Source organism: Microtus pennsylvanicus, chromosome 4 (genome assembly GCF_037038515.1).
Source record: "Microtus pennsylvanicus isolate mMicPen1 chromosome 4, mMicPen1.hap1, whole genome shotgun sequence".
NCBI classification, from domain to species: Eukaryota; Metazoa; Chordata; class Mammalia; order Rodentia; family Cricetidae; genus Microtus; species Microtus pennsylvanicus.
In genome coordinates this window covers 50,290,888-50,314,014 of record NC_134582.1, presented here as the reverse complement: position 1 = coordinate 50,314,014, position 23,127 = coordinate 50,290,888, and the positions used below count along the sequence as shown (strand labels likewise).

At 49.2% G+C, this 23,127-nt stretch overlaps 1 protein-coding gene across 1 annotated transcript in view; it reads right to left on the bottom strand.

Moving 5' to 3' along the window:
• Window positions 1–23,127, bottom strand: part of Myo7b (myosin VIIB) — a 74,979-nt gene that overhangs the window by 38,518 nt on the left and 13,334 nt on the right. Inside the window, exons 3-14 of the mRNA XM_075969063.1 lie at window positions 20,866–20,979; window positions 19,818–19,970; window positions 18,218–18,402; window positions 15,121–15,242; window positions 12,014–12,156; window positions 10,208–10,321; window positions 8,334–8,487; window positions 6,026–6,102; window positions 5,030–5,149; window positions 4,723–4,865; window positions 3,341–3,551; window positions 2,828–2,963 (exon numbers count right to left, since the gene is read on the bottom strand). Of these exons, the coding sequence (XP_075825178.1) occupies window positions 2,828–2,963; window positions 3,341–3,551; window positions 4,723–4,865; window positions 5,030–5,149; window positions 6,026–6,102; window positions 8,334–8,487; window positions 10,208–10,321; window positions 12,014–12,156; window positions 15,121–15,242; window positions 18,218–18,402; window positions 19,818–19,970; window positions 20,866–20,979 (1,672 nt within the window). The remainder of the gene's footprint in view (window positions 1–2,827; window positions 2,964–3,340; window positions 3,552–4,722; window positions 4,866–5,029; window positions 5,150–6,025; window positions 6,103–8,333; window positions 8,488–10,207; window positions 10,322–12,013; window positions 12,157–15,120; window positions 15,243–18,217; window positions 18,403–19,817; window positions 19,971–20,865; window positions 20,980–23,127) is intronic.

Here is a 23,127-nt window from a genome sequence, read left to right as displayed (position 1 = left end):
ATCCTCTTTGAAGGATGTTTTTTGCCTTTTGCCCTTCTCTCTCCTTCTCTCTCCTTTGCTAAACTGCTAGATTACACTACTAAAGCTAGCCACCAAGGTCCATTCCCTTATTTGGCCCCTTCCCCCTCCCCCCGAAGCTGACTACCAAGGTTCAGCTATGGAAGTATTGAAGTCCAGCAATCAAAAGTCCCATTTTAGCTCATCTAATTAACCTGTCCAGTCAACATTAAACACCTCATCCTAACACAGGGTTTACCCCTTCTCTATATAAACAGTCATTTGCCTGTAGGCCACATACATTTCCTCTCTATCCAGAGGCAGTCCTTTGTCCCTCTGGGGCAAACATCCCTTCCCCTTCTCCCTTGCCCCTTTACTACCCTCTTTCTTGGCTCTAATTCCCTACCCTTTGTCCCTCTAGAGCAAATAAATCTCCTTTGTGCTGAGAACTTGGTCTTGATGTGTCCTGTGCCAACTCTGGTCCCTTCACTTGTAAGTTTCAGTCACTTCAAAACAAAGCAAAACAAACAAAAACCCTCACTCTTGAATACTTAGGGGTGCTGGGGGATGGGCTCTGTGTCCTCTTTGGGTTCTGGGACTATGATTGCTAGTACTGGTTGTCAATTTGACTACATCTGGAATCAATTAAAACCCAAGCAGCTGGGCATACCTGTGAGGGATTTTGCTTAATTGGATCACGTGACATGGGACTACCTGCCCTAAATCTGTATCATTTGAGGTCAGAAGACCCATGTTGGCTACACCTTCTAGTGGCAGCTTATATAAAAGGACACAGAAGAAGGAAGCTTTGCTATTTGCCTGCTTGCCCTCACTCTCTGTGGCAAATTCAGTTGTCCTGTGCCCAATCCTTTGCTGGTATTGAAACCTATTTCTTCAGGATTACAACGGAGACCAAAGACCAACTGGGACAGCCGGTCTCATGGACTGAACAATGACCGGATCCTTGGCCTTCCTGTCAGGAGACAGCCATTGTTGGACCAGAGTCTGTAAACTCCTCTGATAAGTGCCCTTTTAATATATCCATTAGCTCTGTTCCTCTAGAGAACAGTGACTAATACAGGAACTCTCTCTTTCTCAAGAGCTTAAACCGCGGTGTCAGGGACTGTGAAGGAGCCCCACCTTGCCAGTTTTCCAACAGAACTCCCCCACCTCCAGCACCCTGCTTCGTCTCGGCATGTTATCAGCCTCTCTCTGTCTCCCTACAGGAAGAGCACGCAAAGATTGCTCCTAGATTCACATCTCTACTTAGAAACTTCTACGGATGATGCTTGCCTACTCTGCTTTCCTGACCACGAGAGCACACTGGCCACCTTCCCCTTCTTCTAAGCACAACAGACTGACTTCGCTGACCTTTCTTTCTCTACCTGACTACAGCAGGAAGTTAACCCATGGAACCAATGTCTAAAAGTAAAATCTAAACCTCTTGTAAGACTACGTATGAGAGGAGCTGGGGATCTGGCTCAGCTAGTAGAGTGCTTGCCTAGCATGCATGATTCTCTAGGTTCGATTCCCAGCACCACAAAAACTGGTAGGTAGGAGGATCAGGAGTTCAAGGTGGTTTTCAGCCACACAGTGAGTTTAAGGCAGCCTGAGCTACAGAAGAGTCTGCTTTATAAAACAAACCAGAAATACGCAACAATCAAAGAACACGTAGGAGAAAGCCAGGAGAAGCGACTCATGGAGTAATTCTAATACTCAGAAGGCAGGGCTGTAGAGGCCAGCCTGGCTACGCAGTAAGTTCCTGGGCAGGCAGGGCTGCATAGGGAGACCCTGTCCCTAAAGAAAAGCAATGAGAACGAAAGTCTCATGACACTAGACTTTACAGTGGAGTCTAAGCTATGACACAAGCGACAAAAGGACAAGAGATAAACCAGACTTCTTTAAAATCAAACCTTTGGCACCATTAAGAAAGTGATATGAAGCCAGGCACGGCGGTTCACACATGTAATGCCAGATATGTTGGAGGTGCAGGATGAGCTATGCATCGTGCTCCTATCTAAAAAGCAAACAACCAAGCAAGCAAACAAACAAACAAACAAAAACAAGACTCAAGGCACTGAGATATAGGCACTTGCTGCCAAGTCTGATGACCTGAGTTTGGTCCCTAGAACACACATTGTGGAAGGAGAGGACAGACTCCTGCAAGCCATGCTCTGATAACACAAATTCAAAAGCATGGGGAGAAGTAGGCACTCCCCTACATACCTATGAAAAATGTAAAACAGCACAACTACTTTGGAAAGAGTTTTGTGGGTGCTCAAAGTCTACACATGACCTAGCAATCCACTGCTGGGTATATGCTGCGAGAACGGAGATCTAGGTGCACACAAAACCCTGCACTGGATGTTCGCAGCTGTGCTATATAAAATAGATGTATAGTGGAAATTACTCAAATATCATCAGTTGAAGAGAGAAACAAAATAAAGGCCAGTAACATAGACGATTCTTCTGCAATGGAAAGAAACAATGGCTGGGGAGTGATGTCATTGGAAGCGCTAGTGTGCAAGCGTGAGCACTTGGGGCTGATCCCTCACACCTACATTAACACAGACAACCCTCAAAAACCTTAGAGTAAGTGAAAGAAACCAGTCATGGAGGGAGTAGATGACACCTGCAATGGTTAGTGTCTTGTCAATTTGACAAACTCTAGAGACAACCTAGTAGACAGGCCTCTGGGTCTGCCTGCGAGGGATCATCTTGATTGCCTTAGTTGAGGCAGATAGATCTCCCCACAGTGGGCGGAACCATCCCCTGGCTGGGATCCTGGACTGTATGAGCCCAGGTGGGTCATACACAGAGCTGAGCTCACCTTCTGCCTGGTAGTATACTTCACCCGCAAAGTGCACAATTCCAAATCGGGTGTCATGGATGTTCTTTGGTCTTAGGAAGGACTTGTTGTTGGCATGGACACTGTTCAGTTTCTGCAGCATCGTGACGTCTGTCCCCTGGAAGAACCCAGATGTTCTAAGGGCTGAGGCCCCAGAGTCATGAGGAGGTCAGGAGGCCAACCCACAGGAGGAAAAGCAAGCTGGGTTTAGGATGACTTACAGCTCACATTGGCTGGTGACTTGTGGTAGTGAACTCAGGAACAAAGACTAGGGGCTATTCCTTTGCCAACTCTCCTACTCTAGCCACTGGACAACCATCCAGGTCCTTAGCAGTCTGGGAAGCCTTCCTGCAGGAGGTGTGCTGTACTGGAACTTGTTAGGCAGTGGCGGTGACCACCTGGGCACGAGTATACCCTCCACACTCAGCACCATAGAGTTTCTTGACATCAGAAAAGAGACCCTGGATCTACTCTGAGGGAGATACAGACACATACCTGTGGGAAGCGGCTCTCCTCATCTAGGAGGGAGATGACACTCATGGGCTTGACGGCCAGCAGGTCTAGGATGGGCTGGTTGTCCGTGTAGCGGATGTAGTCCCAGGTAATGTTCTCAGAAAGGTACTCCTCCTGCTCCATTGTGAACACGTGCTTCACAAAGAATTGCTGGAGATGCTCATTGGCGAAGTTGATGCAGAGTTGTTCAAAGCTGTGGAATCGCCACCACCATTATCTTAGTGTGGAGCAGGGTCAGCTGGGTACCACTGCAGCCTGGGAAGCCCTGGAGTCATGAGGCATCTTTATCCCATGAGGCGGCTGTGCTGTATGCACCCAGAACCTCTAAGTACATGCTTCCTATTCTCTGACTCCAGGGAACTATCAGGGCCTGGACTCTGACCTTAAAAGCTCTGGAAGAGCACCCCTACCTTCACTTCCTTGCTGGCTGCCTGCTGCCCTTGACTCCACCTTTGGTATCACCTGCCCACATTTGCTTCTCTTGCCCACCTAGTTTCCTTGCCCAACCCTCACCACAGTGGCATCTGGTGACAATGCCCACACCTGCTTCCAGCTATCCTGGGACACTGGATCAGAGATGTTCAGCCTGAGTTTACTCATTTCCAAACTCAAAGGCCAGAGATGATCCACAAGAACTCCTAGATGAGTCAAGACTACTGACTTCTGCTACCACCCTGACCCCATGTGCGAAGTCAACATAGATCGGGAAGTGGTTCACGGGGTGAGCAATGCTGGGGTACGCTGACTCTTGGGGACGGCTTTTAGTTACACAGACTTCTTTGGGCAGTGGGATGTTAAGATGTATGCAGGCTGTATTTGCAGGAAGGCCCAGACTTGCCTGCAGACACCCTGGCATTATAAGCTGGGAGTGTGAAGTCCTTGCTCTCAGCCTAGTGGGCAGGGTAAGGTCGGGGAAGAGGGACAGATACCCTCAAGCTTGGTCAGAATCACTGCTCATCATGTGTGTGTGTCTGTGTGTCTGTGTGTGTGTGTGTGTGTGTGTGTGTGTATGGATGCATTGTGCATGTGTGTGGTGTGCATGGGTGCATTGTGCAAGTGTGCATATATGTGTGTGTGTGTGTGGAATCCACCTCAGATATTGGTCCTCGATGCCATCCAACCTAGCTTTTAGAGACTGGTTGTCTACCAGTTCAGATAGCCTGGCTAGGCTGCAGGCCACATGAGTCCTTCTGTCTTTACCTTCCCAGCACTGGCATTACACGCATGTGCAGCCACTATGCCCAGCTTTCCCCATGAGCTCTGAAGGAGACTCAAGCCCGCATGGCAAGCATTTGCTGGCTGAGCTGTCCTCCTTGCCCTTCATGTTCTATTTTCAGAAATAATGGAGGCTAAGGTCTTTATACCTATTTTTCTGAAAGTTTTCAAAGCCAAATATGTCCAGGAGACCAATGGCCCTCCGCACACTTCGGGGATCCTCGCCTGGTGGTGTGAAGATTGTAGCATTGATCTTCTTGACAATCCACAGGAAGAGGTGCCCGTAGATGCCCTAGGGAGACATGGGGTGAAGCTTTGCTCTCTGAGGCAAAGGAAGAGGCCATTACCCAGAAAGGCTGCATGCAGATTGCTGACACTGGCCTCCCAAGGGATGTTACCCTCAAAGCTGGGACCCGCCCATCCATCTCTGTCCTGCCCTGCCCTGTGGCTTTGTACCTTGACAAAAGCGTCTCTTCGGTCTGCAGCCTGTGCAATGTTCAAGGGCCTGGAGACGTATTCTCCACGGATGGGGATCGTGTGTTTGATCAAGCATTCTCGGAGAGCCTGGAACTGAACCTGGGAAGGGAGCAGGCTGCATCATTTACTTGCGGGGCTGCATCATTACCTGCGCAGCAGAGCCTGACTTGGAACTCACACCTGTTCCTAGTCCCTCTTGTGACCAAAGACCCCTTGATGGTGGGTAATGTTTTGGACCCAAACCAGGGCCGTGGGGGGGAGGTCACAGCCTTGGTCTCATGTGTGCCTTTGCAATGTTTGTGGAAGACTGCCTGTTGGTGAACCTGAACATGCTGGTCTCCTGGGCCTGGGAAAAAGACCAAAGGAAGGTTGGAGGGGAGCGAGCCCTCCTCACCATGCAGAGAAGACAAAGATGGCATGAGCCAAGTTTTGAAGCACCTGATATAGTTTGAATGTGCGCCCCTGAGTTGGACATATGACCCCCAAATTTATGTGTCAGTGATGTTTGGAAGGGGGACTTTGGGAGGTGACTGGTTTGTGAGGCTTTCTTTCGCTTTCTGGGACTTTCTGTGCTGAGCCAGACTAACTTGGACCAGAAAAAATGCACAAATGATGTGGAATAAGACAAAATGCACACTCTGATGGGTATGGGGCTTGAAGCCCAAGAGAAACCCATAGTGAGTGAGCAGGTGAGAAGTAAAGATGTGGAGTATAGAACCACTGGAAGGTAGGGAGGGTACAGAACACAGGAGGAAGACATGTCCACTGAAGTACACGGGTCGCTCATCCTGTCCCCACCCTGGTGCTTACCCCCAGGAGTCCACTGTATGCAGATGGGCTGAGAACCTGGGAGAGTGTGGAAAACACACATGGGGAACTGGACAGGGCTATGAGAATTAGGTTTTGGACTCTGACAGCCGAAGCCCCCAAGGTTTCTCACAAGACTCTGAACTAGTGGATGTGATGATCCAATACCTCTAGCAAGTTCATCGCAAAGGAGAAGGCTGGAGTTTCCATCAAATCAGAGGAATCCAGGTTCTCGAAGACAGCAGCTGCGGAGAGAAGCAGTCGTCTTGAGAGAGGACTCTGATGTGATGCAAAGAGGGCCCAGGCAGGCTGTGTCTCCACCTTAGCAAGCACTGTACTCGGGAGTAAACCACCTCTCTCGGAACCTCTCCTGGGAGGCTGAATGTCCCCACTGACCACCAGTCATTAGCAACTTAGCTGAACCCGTGATACAGGCTATGGTTCCCTTTTTCTGGCTGGTCAGCACCCTGGGACAATGCGGGGAGTCTGAGAAGACACTGGCACTTGGGAGCCTGACTGGGGTCTATTATGAGGGAAGAAACCAGCTTCCGTGGCTTCGCAGTACTGTCTTTAGTAGCCCAGGCATGTATGTATTTGTGAAGTCAGGTGATGTAGTGATGGGGAACCATCTGGAAGCGACAGTCTCTTGCTACATCTCTGCTTTCAGTCCCTCCTCTTTGAAGGAATGGCTGCCTAGCAGGGACTTTAAAAGCTATGAGAACTGAGGGTGTGGCATCATGGTAGAGTGCCTGCCTACTGTGCATAAGAATTCTGGGTTCACTACCAAGCATCACACAGCACCACACACACCTCCTAAGTGTCATATAGGCACATAATGTAGGCAATAAAAAGGTAATTAAAAAGCAAAGAAGTGGTTTCATAAAACCATTTCTTAAAACTCTCTAAGTTTCATAAAACTCAGAGAGTGGTGTGTGTGTGTGTCTGTGTGTATGTACCTGTCCATGTGTGTGCACATGTGTATGACCAGAAGTCAACAAGTGGCTTCCTTGATCATTTTCCACCTTATATTTTGTGTTTGTGTGGTGCGTGCACATGTGTGTAGTGTATACGTATGTGTACATCATTAACACATGTAGTGTGCATGCATTAATGTCTGGATATGGGTGCATTTACACATGCACATATGTAAGTAAGAAGGCCAGACATCAATGTTGGGTATCTTTAGTATTGCTGGACATCTTATATTTTTTGGGATGGTGTCTACCACTGAATCCAGGGTTGGTGGTTTGATTTGACTGGCTGGCCAGTGAGCTTTAGGGACCTGCCTGTCATGGCCACCACCCTCTCACCGTCACTAGTGTTACAAACACACACAAATTCCACCCTATGTTTTTGAGATAGGGTTTCACTGAACCTAGTGCTCACCCAGTTTAGCTAAACTGACTGGTTAGTGAGCCTTGGGAATCCTCCTGTCTCAGCCTCCCCACCACTGGGATCCAAGACTTTTGTGTGGGTTCCAGAGATCCAAACTCAATCCCTCAAGCTTGTGTGACAAACATATGGGGTATGATTAAAACTCAAACCCCAGGCCTGAGTTTTACTGTGTCTAAATCTCATGTTGGCATGAGCTCTCTATCTGGTCCGAGCCAGGCAATCTTCCCACCACTGTGTCCGCGTCCACATGCCATGCCTGCCTTTCTTTTTCATCCTTCCTATTTGTTTCCAGCTGCATGCTGGATTTGTGTCTGAAAAACTATTAGAAAGAGTTATTACTGACCTAGATTATCAGCATTTTCCTCTGGAGAGAACTGTTAATCATGGCCAGTGTCTCAGGAAGCCATGGGCCAGTATCTTTTAACCCTCCTAGCGCTTTGACTTCTTACAGATTGGTTGTGTGGGTTCACAAGTGACATCATATACTTTAGTTCACCCTGGCCATAAGTGGGTAACTCTCTGGGGTCCCCGCTAACCATGGAGTGACTGACCTGACTCTTTTAAATGATCTTTTGTGTGGGTATGTGTGCGCCTGTGGAGGCTGGAGGTTGATGCTGGAGGTCTTCCTTAACCATTTTTCATTTTATTTTTCGAGACAGAATCTCTCCCTGTACTAGAGCTCACTGTCTCAGCTAGACTGGCCTGTCAGTGAGGTCCAGGACCTTCCTGCCTCTGCCTCCCTACCACTGGGATTGCAGGCACGTGCCACCATGCCTGGCTTTTTACATGGGTCTGGAGGATCCAAACTCAGGTCCCATGCTTGCATGTCAGCAGCCTCACTGAGAGCTGTCTGCTTGGCCCAGGGCCTGTTTCTTTCCCTGTAGGGACCCATGCTTTCACGTCTTCTCCTCAGACCTGTGAGGACTGCAAAACCATAGCCATATTTTTAGGATGTATTTTTCCAAGACTGGGTTAAATGGCATGGTCCTTCTGGCACAAAGACCCAGAAACGTCTCCCCCCTGCTGTCCTATCCCTCCCCTTTTCTCCCCAGGGGTGTTAGCAAGACAAGAACAACATTACCCATAAACCCCACATTCCCCAGGTGGAGGATGGCTGCCAACAGCTTGCTGATGTCCCAGTTCTCAGAGTCTGAGAAGTGGAGGATCTTCATGGCCGAGCGAACGTGTGCGTAGTCCTTGGCATCGCTGAGCCCCTCGTAGGATGTGCAGTTCCCCTACGGGAACAGGACACTTCAGCTGACAGAACCACCCCAGATCTCACCTCTCCCAGCTAGGAGCCGGGAAGGACAAGACAGCTTAGGAAAGTTTCTCTGAAAAGTCTACTTAAAAAAGCCCTGGGTGGACTCTGAAGGGCAACATCCAAGTTAGCAAAATCAATCAACCAACCAACCAATCAATCAATGAATTCCAGAGGCAAGACCACACAGAGGTTCTCTAAGGAGACACGTGTGCCCCTTCATTTGGCTTTTAGACTGTTGAAACAATAGACCCTAAGAAACAGGAATTTCATGTGGGAGACAAAGAAGGCCAGTGCCAGCCAGGAGAGATGTCACACGGCTCTGATAGTTGCCAGGCCACCTCTTATGAGGACTGGAGCTGAGACAAGGCTGCTTAGTTATCCATAGCTCTTGCCTTCCATTTAAAGCTAGATTTTACGTCAGGACCCCACATACAGACCAGGCTGGAGGACACTCGACTGTGTGCCTCTTCTGGGTTCTCTGCCCTGTGCCTGTCCTCTTGTCTGCTTCGTTAGTCTATTGAGGAGAGGAAGCTGAGCCCGGTGAGTTAGAGCTGTCAGGGCCCAGGCTCTGACCCTGGCAGCTCTGCTGGCACCACAGCTAAGGCACACCTGGGCATTGCAGGCAGCACTGGGTGACCATGAGTGAGTCCCCTCTCTGGGCTTCTATTCATCATCCAGCCATCTTGAGCCTGGCCTGTCTCTAGGGCATCTAGTGGGCTCGTTCCCTTAGGAAGCACTTCTCAATTCTGACTACACAGCAGGGCCTGTGCTCCTATCTAGGAGTTACAAACCAATGACCCATAGTTCTTCTTCACAGCTATTGTAGATCTGAGAAAGCAGGCAAGAGACCAAAGACCTGCCATGGGCTCTTACCAGTGCTAGGACCAAAGAGGCCAAGCCTGGCCCTACTGGGAGGTAGAGAAAGTTTCCCTGTAGAAGGTGTCTGAGCTGGGCTTCTCACAGGGCAGAGGTTGATGGGACAGAGTTGGGAGGTGGGGCCCAAAGGCTGCTGCAAGGAGGGTCAGATCTTGGAGAAGTGTGAGGTTGTGCCATGGGTCTCGAATTTATAGTAACTATTGGTTATCAGAGAGGTTTGCGTGGTGAGACCTCCTTAGCTGCACATAGAAGATAGAGTAGAGGTCAAATCTGGTCACTGGGACACCCCAAAACACAATTCCTGCCATGTTCTAGGCAAGGACTGACTAAGACTTTGAAGTATTGATGACTGCCTCAAAGTCAAAGGTGTAAGAGAAGAACGTGATCCAAGGGGTAGAACATGTCACCCACAGCTGCTTGAATCTCACTGTCCTGGAAAGCAGGGGTCAGGGAGAGCTCAGTTCATGTTCCGAGAGCTTGTAGTCTAGGTGAACCTCCAGGGAAGGGATGAATATTCTATGGATAACCATCTATTACCTACTGTTCTGGGAACCTCTTGTAGGCCTGGAGAGCTTCAGAAGAAGAAGGGGTGTGTGGGAAAGAACCAGAGCCTTAGTTTGGGGTTCCAGGAGTACACAGAGTGGAAGAGAAATAAGAATTGGGCCACTAAGGTGGTCACAAAATCGCTTCCAAACAGGAGGGAAGGGGACCAAGCAGTCACCTCAGGGCCCAACTAGAAGAGAAGCACCTCAGCAGTCAAGATCGAGGTTTGAACATATGCTAACACTTCCCTTTGGGAAGAGGAGTTGGGGGCTCACCATGGTCAGGTAGTGGTAGTCAGAGGGCATGCCCAGCCCCAGCAGTTTCTTTTCCTCCGGGCTCATCCCCATAAGCATGCAGTAGAAAATGTGGTAGTTCCGTTCCTCCGCAGCCTACGAGGAAGGACATCGGAAGGGACGCGTGAGCAAGTCCCACAGAATGTCTCCAATTTCAGCTTGAAAAACTCCCAACCACGTGTGGCTCTGCCATTTATGCAGGATCAGTTTTCACCCCTTGGTCACCTGCGTTCTAAGCAGCAGAAGATTCTGGATACCATCTGAGGAGCCAAGAGTCTAGCCTGGCCTTAGATTGACCTTGACCTCACTTCCTAGCACAGAAGGCTGTCCAGGGCTCTGCAATTCAGCGTTTCCTGGGATCTGTAGTCACTCTGTGACCTCTCAAGAGCTTGTGGCCGTGAGCTTGTGTAGATGTGATGTTTGTTTGTTTGCTTTTTTGTTTGTTGAGTTTTTTTGAGACAGGTTCCTCTGTATAACAGCTCTGCTCTGGTTATCTTGGAACTTGCTCTGTAGACCAGGCTGGCCTCAAACTCACAGATCCGCCTGCCTCTGCCTCATGAGTGCTGGGGTTAAAGGCATGCGGCACCACTACCTAGGTAGCTCTGGGGTTTGTACGTGCTATTTATAACCATAACCGCTCTGTGAAAATTCAGACTCTCGTCTGTGTGTGGTATAATAAGCTTTCTTTCTACTTTGCTTCTCCCCTTCCTCAAATCTCCACTTCCCCCTCCACAGAAACACTTCAGGGCTAGTGTTTCTTCTAGACCTTAAATTCATTTATAAAATTTGCTTATATAATCTATCTATATATAGTTCTGTTTGTGCAAGAGTGTGTGTTCTTGTGTGTGCAGGCATGCATGTACGAGCATGAATATGGAGGCCACAGGACAATCTTAGACGCAGTTACTTGGGAGTCTGTCTTTTTTTTGAGACAGTCTCTTACTGGCCTAGAACCAGGAAGGTAGACCAGGCTGTCTGTCCAGAAAACCCCAGTGATCCTCATGTCTCTGACCCCAGTCCTGGTCACATGGCCTTCTATTCTGTTATCCAGCTCCCTCTGCCACAGTTTCCAAAGCACCTTGCTGTAAATTTGTTCAAGCCAGGCTTCAGTTAATTCAAATGAAGGTGAGGCTTGGTAGGCACCAAAGAATAAAGAAAAGAGGATGAGAAGGTCAAAGTTGTTTCTGCACCTACACAGCAAGTTAAAAGAAAGGAAGAAAGAAGGGAGGAAGGAAGCAAGGGAGGGAGGAAGGAAGGACGGGAAGGAGGGAGGGAAACAGAAAGGCAGAAAGATAGATATGTTGGAGCTTAGAGAGGTGGCTCAATTGGTAAAACATTTGCCATGCAAGCGCAAGAACATGAGCTCAAGTCCTCACTACTCATGCAAAGCTGACTGTGGTGGGGTACACCTGCAATGCTAGTGCTGGGGAGGCAGAAACAGGATGCCTGGGCATACTGACCAGGTAGTTTTATTGAATCAGTGTGCTTGAATTCACTGAGTGACCTGTATCCAAAAATAAGGTGGCAAGTGATAGAGGAAGACATTCAAGATTGGCCGTCCGGCCACCACACAAATGTGCACACATGTATATCTGCACACACACAAACATGTGTCCATGCATACACCACATATGCATATGTGCAAGTTCTATGGGCAAGAAATTCAAAGCTGAGAAAATGCAATTGTTCCCTTTGCAACAATATTGAGAAGCACATGGAATCCGGGAGGTGACAGAGGCCGGTGGAGCATGACAGTGAAGAAGCCCCGCCCCGGGGGTGGAGTCTCACCTGCCGACAGACTCTGGACTTCTCCAGAAGAAAGTGCTCAATGCTGGCACCCTCGATCACCCCGCTGGGGTTGAAGTGGATGTCAATGTACTTTCCGAAGCGGCTGGAGTTGTCGTTGCGGATGGTCTTGGCATTGCCAAAGGCTGCGGGTGGAAGGGACAGAAAGGAGACCATTTCCATTTATTTAGGGGTCGTCTGGGTCTCAGGGGAGGTGGAGGGGAGGTCTGGAGTCTAGGGTTCAAGGATCAACAGTAATGCGGTTGTCCTTTGGGGGAAGAAGTTTATTATTAGACAGAGAGACAGACAGCATGACCCCGACACTGCCGATCGCAGCTGTCTGAAGCCTTGAGGAGAGCTCAGGCCCCCGTGGCAGAGGAAGGGGAGGTTTCCTGCCTCATAGTTGAGGAATGGGCTGCATTTGAGGAAGGAATGTGGGTGTGGGGAAAGAGAAGAGGAACACATCGAGTTGGGGTGTTGTCCCTGGAGTCTATGACCTTGAACAGTAAACTCCCTTGGGAAAGTGAGAACGGCACCTGTCTGTCATTCTGGAATCTAGGCACCTGGGGAGAAGGTTAGGAAGTTAGAAGTTTACAGCCGAACTTCTGGTAGGGGCCTTGGTACTTCTTTTCAGCAGCGTGAGAAAGAGGCTGCTTCAGGTGAGCGTGGCTTGCAAAGCCCATAGTCTAAAATCTGACAGTGGAAAGCTTGAAGGTGAAGGCTGAGGAAGGCTGTCCAGGTAGGCAAAGGGCGGTGCAGGAAAGTGAGCTGGTCAGAAGTCAGGGGGCTCTTATAGAGTAGGAATCTGGCCTGAGTGTAGACACAAGGGAAGAGGTAAGAAGGCTGGCCCAGAAACTGTGAAATCTAGGCTCAAAATTTGAGGCTGCCCCTCCTGCAAGCGCCTGTGGGGGCAGGGAGACTTCTGGGGCCAACACAGCAGGTGTGTTACCTTTTCTTTTCTTTCTTTCTTTTTCTTTCTTCTTTCCTTCCTTCCTTTCTTTTTGTTTTTGTTTTTCAAGACAGGTTTTTTTTTTCTTTGTGTATCTCTGGCTGTCCTGGAACTCACTCTGTAGACCAGGCTGGCCTTGAACTCACAGAGATTCCACCTGCATCTGCCTCCCTGAGTACTGGGATTAAACGCATATGCCACCATCGCCTGCCTCAGGTGTGTTTCTTAAGTGGGCAGCCAAAAATACATATACATATGAGCAACACTAAATAGACTTAGCATGTTGTATTCACACACACACACACACACACACACACACTGAAGAAGATGAGGCTGGAGAGATGGATCAACAGTTAAGAGCACTGACTGTTCTTCCAGAGGGTTTGATTTCCAGCACCCACATGGTGGCTCACAATCATTGTACTCCAGCTCCAGGGTACCTGACCCCCCTTCTGGACTCTGCAGGCCCTGCAAGAATGTGGTGCACAGGCATATATGTAGGCAAACCACTCATATACATAAAATAAAAATAAATATATAAAATATAAGAGTAATTATAGAAGAAGAGGCCATGAATTTAAACAGAAAGAGATAAACTATGTCCAGCAACTACCAAATCTGGGGCCAAGGTAACAAATATCTGGGCCACCTTTATCAGGGACTACACCCAAAGGTGGGGCACTGGCACCTCCACGTGCATGTTCATTCCTCCAGATGATTAGAAAGGTAAAAGTGGGGGAGAAAATGGGGGAACAGAAAGAGATAAATTGTGCCCAGCAGTGACCAGACCTGGAGCCAATGTAACAGGTGTGTGGGCCACCTTTACCAGAAACTACACCCATGGGTGGGGCACTGGGACCTAACACAGCTCTTCTAAGGGGAAGTTTGATCCAGAGCCTGTCTTTAGGTTGGTCTTTTGAGATCCCTATAAAATGCGACTTCAGGGCCTCTCGCTGTGAAAAAATGGTGGCTGTGGGGCATTAGCCCCTATGCAACCAAGGTATCCAGCTTGACCTCCTCATTGTCCAATCCTGATTCCTCTCTTCCCTTCCCAAACTATCCAGTCAGCAGCTGAGCCTGAATCCTTGCTCTGCCTACTCCTGCTTCTTCCTCTTTGTCTTCTCTAGGGTTCCCTGTTGCTGCCTTAATGGTAAGTAACCCAGAAGCATCTTCTCAGGGACCCAGAAACACACAGACGTTTCTCAAAGTGGCTTGGTCTTGGGACCCCATTTAAAAAGGAAAACTATACTGCCTCAGCATAAGGGGAGGAGCTCGGTACCACCTCAACTCTATGTCCCGTGCTTTGTAGAAGCCCATGGGAGGCCGGCCCCTTTCTGAATGGAGATGGAGAAAGTGCAGATTGGTAGGGGATAAATGGGAAAGGGCAGAAAATGGGAGGAGAGAAAGGAGGGGAAACTGGTTGGTATGTAAAATAAATGAAAAAAATGTTAAAATTTAAAAAATAAATATGCATTATACTGCACATACACACGCACACACACACATATCTGTAAAGGAATACTATTTTTCCCTTTGGGGGCTGTGTGTGTGTGTGTGTGTGTGTGTGTGTGTGTGTGTGTGTGCGCGCGCGCAGTATGGCCAGAGATCAACCTCAGGTGTCATTCTTCATCCACCTTGTGTTTTGAGAAAGGGTCTCTCTCTGGGACCTGGCATCTAGGCTCGCCCATTACGCTGGCCTGGCCAGCATTTGAGCCCCAGGGATCTGCCTGTTTCTGCTTCTCCTATGCTGGGATTACAAGTGCCACTGTGTCTGGTTTTGATGTGGCACTGAGGATTGGATTTAGGATCTCATGCTTATATGGCAGCATTTTCCCAGCTAAGTCATCTCTCCACAGCCTCTCCTTTTGGTTTTTACTGAGATAGGGTTTTGTTATGTAACCCAAGCCTTAAATTCAAGGTCTTCACATCTTGGTCTCCCCACAGCAAGGGTTATAGATACATGCTACTACATCTGACTGAAATCTCTGTACATCTGGTGGCAAATGCTCATCATGGAAGTTTAGAGTAACCACAACCACCTGTCCCCTTTGTGCTGCCTGGGGACCGCACACCACTATCACCCACCCTGGCTTGAAGGCCACTGTGGCTATTACATGTGGGGAGGGCCGTTCCTGTCCAAGTCCTCAGGATCAAAACTCACCTTCCAGGATGGGGTTGGCCTCCAGGACCTGCTGCTCAATCCATGAATGCTGGCCGCTGACGGTAGCCAGGAACTGAAGGATGAGCTTGGTCGTCTCAGTCTTCCCAGCCCCAGACTCACCACTGCCAGAGAATGCAGGGAAATTTAGCCTCACACAGAGACTTACCACCACCTAGTGCCTCATCACCCTCTAGAAATTTTTGCCTCCATCCCTCAGGCCCGTATCTGGCCTATGCTGACAGGGACACATTTGCCCATGAAGAAATCCAACACTGCATTTGCCCTGAAGTCCCCTGGGCATCTCAGACTATCTGATGCAGGCATGCCCGACCTGTGGCTGTGGGCCACCTGCACTCTAGGATGACTATGATGTCGCTCAGTATGGTTGTAGAAGACAATGTCCCCAAGTGGAGCACCCCTGGGAGAAGCCAGTGCATTGTCTTTTCTTCCCTGCTAGGCTGGAAGACTCTTGGCACACTGTGACCTGGGTTATTCCAGGGCTGCCTTGCAGAACAAGTAAGGTGAGTCCGTGTCTTTCGGATGACAGTGCGGCTCCCGGGCAGTGGCATCTATCATCTGGACAGACATCCAGAATCCTAAGTTCCATCAGCAAGGAGCTCTGTGTGATGGTTGGTATTGGTTGCCAACTTGAGAGGCTCTGGAATCGCCACAGAGACAAGCCTCTGGGCATGTCGGGGAGCAGTTATCTGGAATGGTTGCTTGAAGTGCGAAAACCTACCCTACACATGGTTGGCATCTTCCCACGGACTGGGGTCCTGGGCTGAATAAAAAGGAACAATCAAGCTGAGCTCCCTGACTGAGATGCCACCTGACCAGCTGCCTTACTCCCTTGCCTTGGTACCTTCTCCACCATGACGAAACTGTGAGTGCTTTTGTCCTTCCTTGCTTTGTTAGGTGTCTTGTTGCGGCTGGCGCTGGCTCTTATGGCAGGACTCGTGGGACTTGCTCACTGTCCTGGAGAGCCAGCTTTGATGCCAATATCCAGTGTTTCTTAAACAAAATGTTGTGCCTACAGTCCCGGCACTTAAGGAACCAGAGGTGAGAGGATCAGAAATTCAAAGCCTTCCTCAGCTACACAGAAAATTTGAGGTTATCCTGAGCTACTTAAGACCCTGTCTCTGAGAAACAAATACAAAAAAAACGTGATTAGGTAAAAGATGGGCTGGTGCCACTTAGGGTCCCCACCCTCCTGAGTCACCCACTCTCCAAGCCTGCTTTTCTGTGACAGCAGCCAAGGGAAGGCTAAGAGGCCAGGGCCAAAGGAGAACCCAGGCTAACTCAAGATGCACAGAAGATCACCAAGAGGAGCCAGGCTCCAGGGAGCTTGCCCTTCTGCCTGACTTTGTTGCAGCAAGGCAGGGAGGAATAGATAAAGACGGTTAGGTTCCAGAATGCCTCCCTATCTTCTCTGGAGCCCTGAATTTGAATTTTCTATCTATGGACCTGTAGCAGAAAACAGGGACTGGAGGAAGCTCACCAAGCTTAACATATGAAAGAAGCCAGTTGACGGAGAAGGCCTGGAAACCCTTTCTATGTGGGCTGTGCACAGCAAAGCACATGTGTGTGTGCACAGCAGAGCACATGTGTGTGTGCACAGCAGAGCACATGTGTGTGTGCACAGCAGAGCACATGTGTGCATTGCAGAGCACATGTGTGTGCACAGCAGAGCACATGTGAGCACAGCAGAGCACATGTGAGCACAGCAGAGCACATGTGTGTGTGCACAGCAGAGCACATGTGTGTGTGCACATCAGAGCACATGTGTGTGTGCACAGCAGAGCACATGTGTGTGCACAGCAGAGCACATGTGTGTGCACAGCAGAGCACATGTGAGAAAAGCTCACGTTACTACAAAGAGAGGGGCGGGGCTATGTAAACGACCTACAAAGGGCTCTGTGGCTGGTGGCCAGGTTCTTTCAGAGAAGATGATTTCCTCCAGCTCAGTATCCACTCCCACTCTCGGGAGCGTATTTCTTTTCTTTAAAATGATATCTATTTCTAAGCAGGTAGCCTGGGACCCACGAGCTGAGAAACTTCAGCAGGTGTTCTTGGGGCTTAGATCCATGCCTGTAACATCACCAGGGAAGAACATCGACCTCCCCAGTTAGGGCTTGGGTGACTTGGAAGCATGAAATGCATCTATGCTAGGATGCCATCCTGGTGTCCCTACTCAGGGAGGCAGTCTCCCCGTCACGCTACCCTTCAACATTCTTACCACCTGCATCCAAACATGCTACTGCCATCTGCCAGGCCACTGTTGTGTGACTATGAGCCCTCAAGCAGAAGCTGGCATCTCTTTTACTTGCTGTTGTTTCCTGTGTTAGGACAGGGAGGGCCAATATGATCTTTTTATTTATTATTTACTTTTCTTTTAAAGACAGGGTTACATGAACTGTAACCCAGGCTGGCCTAAGTCTTGCTATATATCCAAGGATGAACTTGAATTTCTGATCCTCCTGTCCCCACCTTCTGAATGCTGCAGATTACGGGGCTGCACAACTACACCTGGTCCATGCGGTGGTGTGGACAGGACTCTTTGCTTTAGCATGCTAGGCAAACATGCTAGCAGCTTAGCTACATCTCTAGCCTGGGACACAAAAAGATTTTAAATGAATAAATAAAAAAAACTCAAGAATAAGTGAGTGATGATTACAATATCAAGTTAAGGACTCTGGGATCAAATTCTTACTCTGACTCGTTTCTGTCCACAGTCTCTTCCCTCAGCAGGAGGGTCTGTGCACAGGGAGGTCAGTCTGGGACAGGCAGGGAAGCAGAGGGACATATGTCCCTACTAGCCCCCAGAGACCTCAGACTATGAAAGATGTGTCTTTAAAGAACATATCCTTAGGGTGTAGAAAACATGTCCTTAGGATGGGGAGGAACATGTCCTTGGGTGTGGGGGACATGTCATTGGGAGCACGGCAGCAGGAACGGCAGCAGGAGCAGTTCCAGGCAAACGTCTCTGCTAAGAACTATGGTTAAGAGAGGCCCTGGGAGAACCTCAGGGAGAGGGGTGTGCCTTACTTTCCGAGGCCCACCAGGCCCTGGAGGCAGCAGGCATGGGGCCTGAGCTCACCTGATGATGCAGCACTGATCCCTCTTGTTCTTCTTCATGTTGAAGTAGCAGCTGTTGGCAATGGCAAAGACGTGGGGCGGCAGCTCGCCCATGTGGTGGCTGTAGTAGAGTTGTACCTGCTCCAGGGTGTACAGGGGCAGCATCTGGAATGGGTTCACAGCTACCAGGATGGAGCCTGTGTAGGTCTGGGGGAGGAAGTAGGTGGTTAGCCCTTGCCGATCCTAGGAACTTCTGGCTCCTTCCTCTGGGAACATGGGGTAGCCACTAGGACGGTGAGCTTCTGGGGGCTTGCTGCCAGTTCTATAGATGTGTAGCACCCTATCTAGTTTTAGAAAAGGCTCAATCGAAATGGGTTGAGTGTATAGATGAGTTTTTAGCTGTTTCTTTTAGAGATCTCCATGATGGCTGGGTGACATCTGCTACCCCGACTGACCCCAATCACATGTTCTACGTATTTTCAGCCCAGGATACAGTCTGCTCTTGAATACCCTGCCTCCGCTTAGCACAGCTGCCCCTGTGGAGGGGAGACCAGAGAGCCCCACAATAGGCCTCTGGATTATTCTTCTGAGGACCTGTGAAGGACTCCTGAAGGAATATGGAGGAGGAGGAGTCCCAAACGTACAGTCCTAGCAGCTTTGACATGCTGGGGGCCAGAGAAGAAGCACACTGACCCAGCAACCCTCCCTGAAGTTTGCCCCCTCCTCTAAGCCTCCCTTTGCTCGTGTTCCCCAGTTTACTCCCAGGCTAGCCAGACTGCCTGCTCAGGCCACAGAGGAGTGAGTCCCAGGCAGTGACTCTCCGGATCACATCCACTTGAACAGAGCCCTGAGCACCCCAAGAGACACTGATGCCAAGCCTAAACTCCATCTCGGACTTCTGGAGAAGTGAGATGAGCGTTGGGTCCAGCCTCCATCCACTGCCTTGTTTGAAAAGAGGACCCGCATCTGTCCATACGTTCCCCTCACCCTGTGGAAAGGATCCTGGATTTGGACTGTCACAAGATTCTATTCCAAGTGGGTAAGGGTCTTCTGTTGATAACACTGTCTCTGCAACATGTCTGACAGGGACTAAAGGCTCTGCCCACCCGCCACCCTCCAGTGTCCACCCGGCCTGTCTGATCAGGGCTGCTGGGCACAGAAAGAGAAGAACAGACTCAGTGGGCACTTATGGAAGGGGCACTTATTGGACACCTACTGTGTGCCTGGCACTGTGCCTCCCAGTCCCCAGGGTATGGTGTTCCCAGTTTTACTTGTTTTTTTTTTAAAGTCTCCTGTATCCCAGTCTACACGAGTCTCAAACTCAGGTAGCTGAAGATGACCTTGAATTTCTAACCCTCCTGCCAACACCTCCTAGAGAAGAGATTACAGGTGTACAAAACTATACCCAGTTTGTGTGTTGGGAATCGAACCCAGGGCTTCGTGCATTCTAGGCGAGCACCAACTGAGGTAGCTCTCTAGCCTTACTTCTGCTTCTTTGGGTTGGTAGCAGAGACTGAAGAAGCCCACTCACCCAAACATCTCACTGAGTAAGGAAGGGGAGCCGTGCCAAGCTCCGACCCCCTCCCCCAGCTTCCCCGAGGACACCGCACCAGTGAACTCACGTAGATCTTGTGCTGCTGGTAGCGGACCAGGAGGTTGTGCACCACCCCTGCCTCGTTCAGGTCACCTAGGCGGATCATGTCATCCACTCCTTGGGCTGAGTTGGGGTGCATGGGGCTGAGGGTGTTGAGGTCCGCTGCAGAGATCCAGTGTTCCTGTAATGACAGGCACAAACTCTCTGCAAAGGTGAGCCCTCTAAACCCCTCATCCTCCATAATCTCAGGTTTCTAACCAGGCTTGATCTTGGTTTGAGTCAAGGGATACCTATGGCAAAGTCAGATCCATCTGTGGCTTTGGTCAGCACCTGTCTAGGGGCTGGGGTCCTTGTGGAGCTGGGCCTGGAGACAAGCTTCCTATAGGTTTGTAGGAACTAGCAATAGGGAGTTTGCTTTAACATCAAGCTGCCATTGGAAGCCTCGAGAGTTCTTGGAGTAGAATAGTGCAAGTAATAGTAGCTTTAGCATTCAACAGCACTACTGAAGGAAACTGGGTTTTTTGTTGTTGTTGTTATTGTTTGTTTGTTTTTACTTCCTTCCAGTCTTTGGAACTTCTAGGTATTCAGAACCTTCCTTTGTAGGCCATTGTCTACATGTGTCTCTCCCGATAGCCCCTGGGGGACAGGGATGTCTGTCCAAGGAGGAGTTCAGTGACTCATGTTTGTCCCTTCACTGCCCTTGGCTGTTCCTGTCTTGCTCTAATGGATGAGCTTGACTGCTCTGAACTGTCCACTTCTAACCTGGACATCTGTGTCTTTTCCTCCCCCGCACACCTTTCTCACCAAGATGTCGCTCCTGCCTCCTTTGCTCTGCATGTCAGTCTTTGGACCTCCCTCCTTCCTTCTTCAGCCCATCTTCTCACTCCTTCCTGCTCCCCTGACAGTTCTCAACTGTTACTCTCAAAACATTTTCAAGACAAATATGTCCTTCCCCCTGTACAAGACTCCATTGTGGTCTATGCTGCCTCAGGGATAAATGGATTCCCTTGATGGTTTTGTCAAGCAAGGGCCTGAGCCCTGTGGGGAGGGATGTGGAGAGGCACCCCGATACCAACCTTGCCCTCATCATCCTCAATCAAGACCTTTCCCAGTTTTGTCTCTTTGACAATGCCTCCGATGGCCACACCGGTCTTGCTGGTGGAGGGAGGGTCCAGCCACACATGATCACCCTAGAGAGCAGAGAAGGGACATTGGTCTGAGTCACAGTTCCCTTCCCTTTCCCACTAGAGACTTACATGTCTTGGGGCTGTCACCTGCAGCCCCAAGCTCCCCAGTGGCAAGGGTTCCCTCCATCTCTTTGCCCTCTCCCTCGTCCGTTCTCAGAAGGCCCTTCACCACTAATCAAGCTTGCCTGTGTCTATGCTGTCTAGACCAATGGACTCAGCAGGGCCCGGGCTCAGCTTTGCCCACAGCACCTCTTACTAAGAGGGAAAAAATCAGAGGAAACAAATAGCATCCAAATAATCACGGAAGGCAGTGAGGTGGGGGATTAAAGAGAGAGTTTCCCAGACTTGAAAATGGAGTGCTGGGGAGACGAGTTCAATCCCTGGCACCCACCTGTTTAAAAAAGCTGGGCATGCTGGTGTGTGCTTGTAATCCCAGTGCCAGGGAAGTGGAGACAGGAGGATCTCTAGTGTTCACTGGTCAGCCAGCTGAATGACTGAGTCTTAGGCCAGTGAGAGAGCCCATCTCAAAACCCAAGGTAAAGGTGCTTTCTGCCAAGCCTGATGACCTGAGTTTCATCCCTAGGACTTACAGGTCAAAGAAGGAAACCAAAGTTGTCCTTTGGCCTCTATGTGCGCCATGTGTGTGCAAACATATGTAGGCTCACACACACACACACACACACTCCAAATATACAAGTAAACAAAATAAGTGCAATAAAAAGCAAATCAAAACAAAGAAGACGGATGGCATGTGAGGAATGGTGCCCAAGCGAGTGCTCCGACCTCCATGTCCACGCTTAAGCATTCCCTCAAGCCCATACATGTGTCCCCTCAGCACATAAACATACACATGTGCACCATTGTGAACAGAACAGTAAACATGAATAATCTTGAAAATGGCACAAGAGTGGCGTCAACTTTTCTACTTGCATCCTCTCAAGAGTCACCATAATCAACAAGGAGAAAGACAACAGACAAAAATCATCCCTCATGACCCTGGGAGATGTCTGAGCTGTCAGCAGACAGGAAACCCTGGGAGATGTCTTCCCCAACAGTTTGGGGGCTCTCTGGGATTTCAAATTCATAGCAGAGAGTGCTGGATCCCTTTACTTGGGGAGATATACCCCATTCCCATTGTAGCATCGCCCACCCCCAGGACCTAGGGTAAACAACACTCTTTTGGATCAATAAAGATACCAGATCAGAAAGTATCTCAGCAATGGGGGAGGGTTGGAAAATACCATGGCAACCAGGTAACTCTTGTGTGCAAGACCACAGTAGGTATGGAAACAGAAAAATGACAAAGTACTTCCTGGTTGGTTGGGACGTCCTGGAGGTTGAATGAGAGTGGATGAGATGTGCTGTTGACACAAATGTGGGGTTGTGACCCATAGCTTCGTGGGTGTCCTTGTTGACTTTTTTTTTAACCAAAAAATGACTTAACACAGGACAGCTTTGTCAGAGACAGGCAAAGCATTCACCATCAAAACATGAAAGAAAGAACCTCCACTAGTAGAGGGTGTGAGTCTGATTGGTTATCAGAGAAATCTCTATGGTATAAGGTTAAAACTCTAATAGTTTAAGTCTCTCAAAGCCAGGATGGGAAGCAATTGGGTAAAAAGGAGTCCAAGGAAACAGACTCCCCAAGGCAGACAGTAAACAACTCTCAAGTTCTGGGGCCAATCCAGAGCTCCTCTACCCATCAGTACTCACAGATCTAGCTGTTCTCAGCCCACACTAAAATCAGGTGGGACAAAATGTCACATACACACACATACACACACACACACACACACAAAGCAAAAACTCAAAAACCAAATTTTCTCTTTCCAAGTTTCTTCCATGTGCTCCTAGAACAACAGCACCATGTTTAGGACTTGGGGCACACCTCCTCACGAGGCACACCCCTTCATTCCTTCTGCTTCTTCTATGAGCTTCTTTTCCCAACAACAGCTTGTGCTTAGGATCTCAGGGAAGGTCAAAATGTGATCTAAATGACACTATTTAGAGTTCACTGTTATATGTTATATATGCCTATATAGTTATAGTTGTATATGCCCAGGCCACATGTGCTGTCTATACCCACGCTAATCTAATTGTCGCCTTTATTTTAAGAGAAGGGGTAACTGTCTGCATTCAGTCTGTGATATG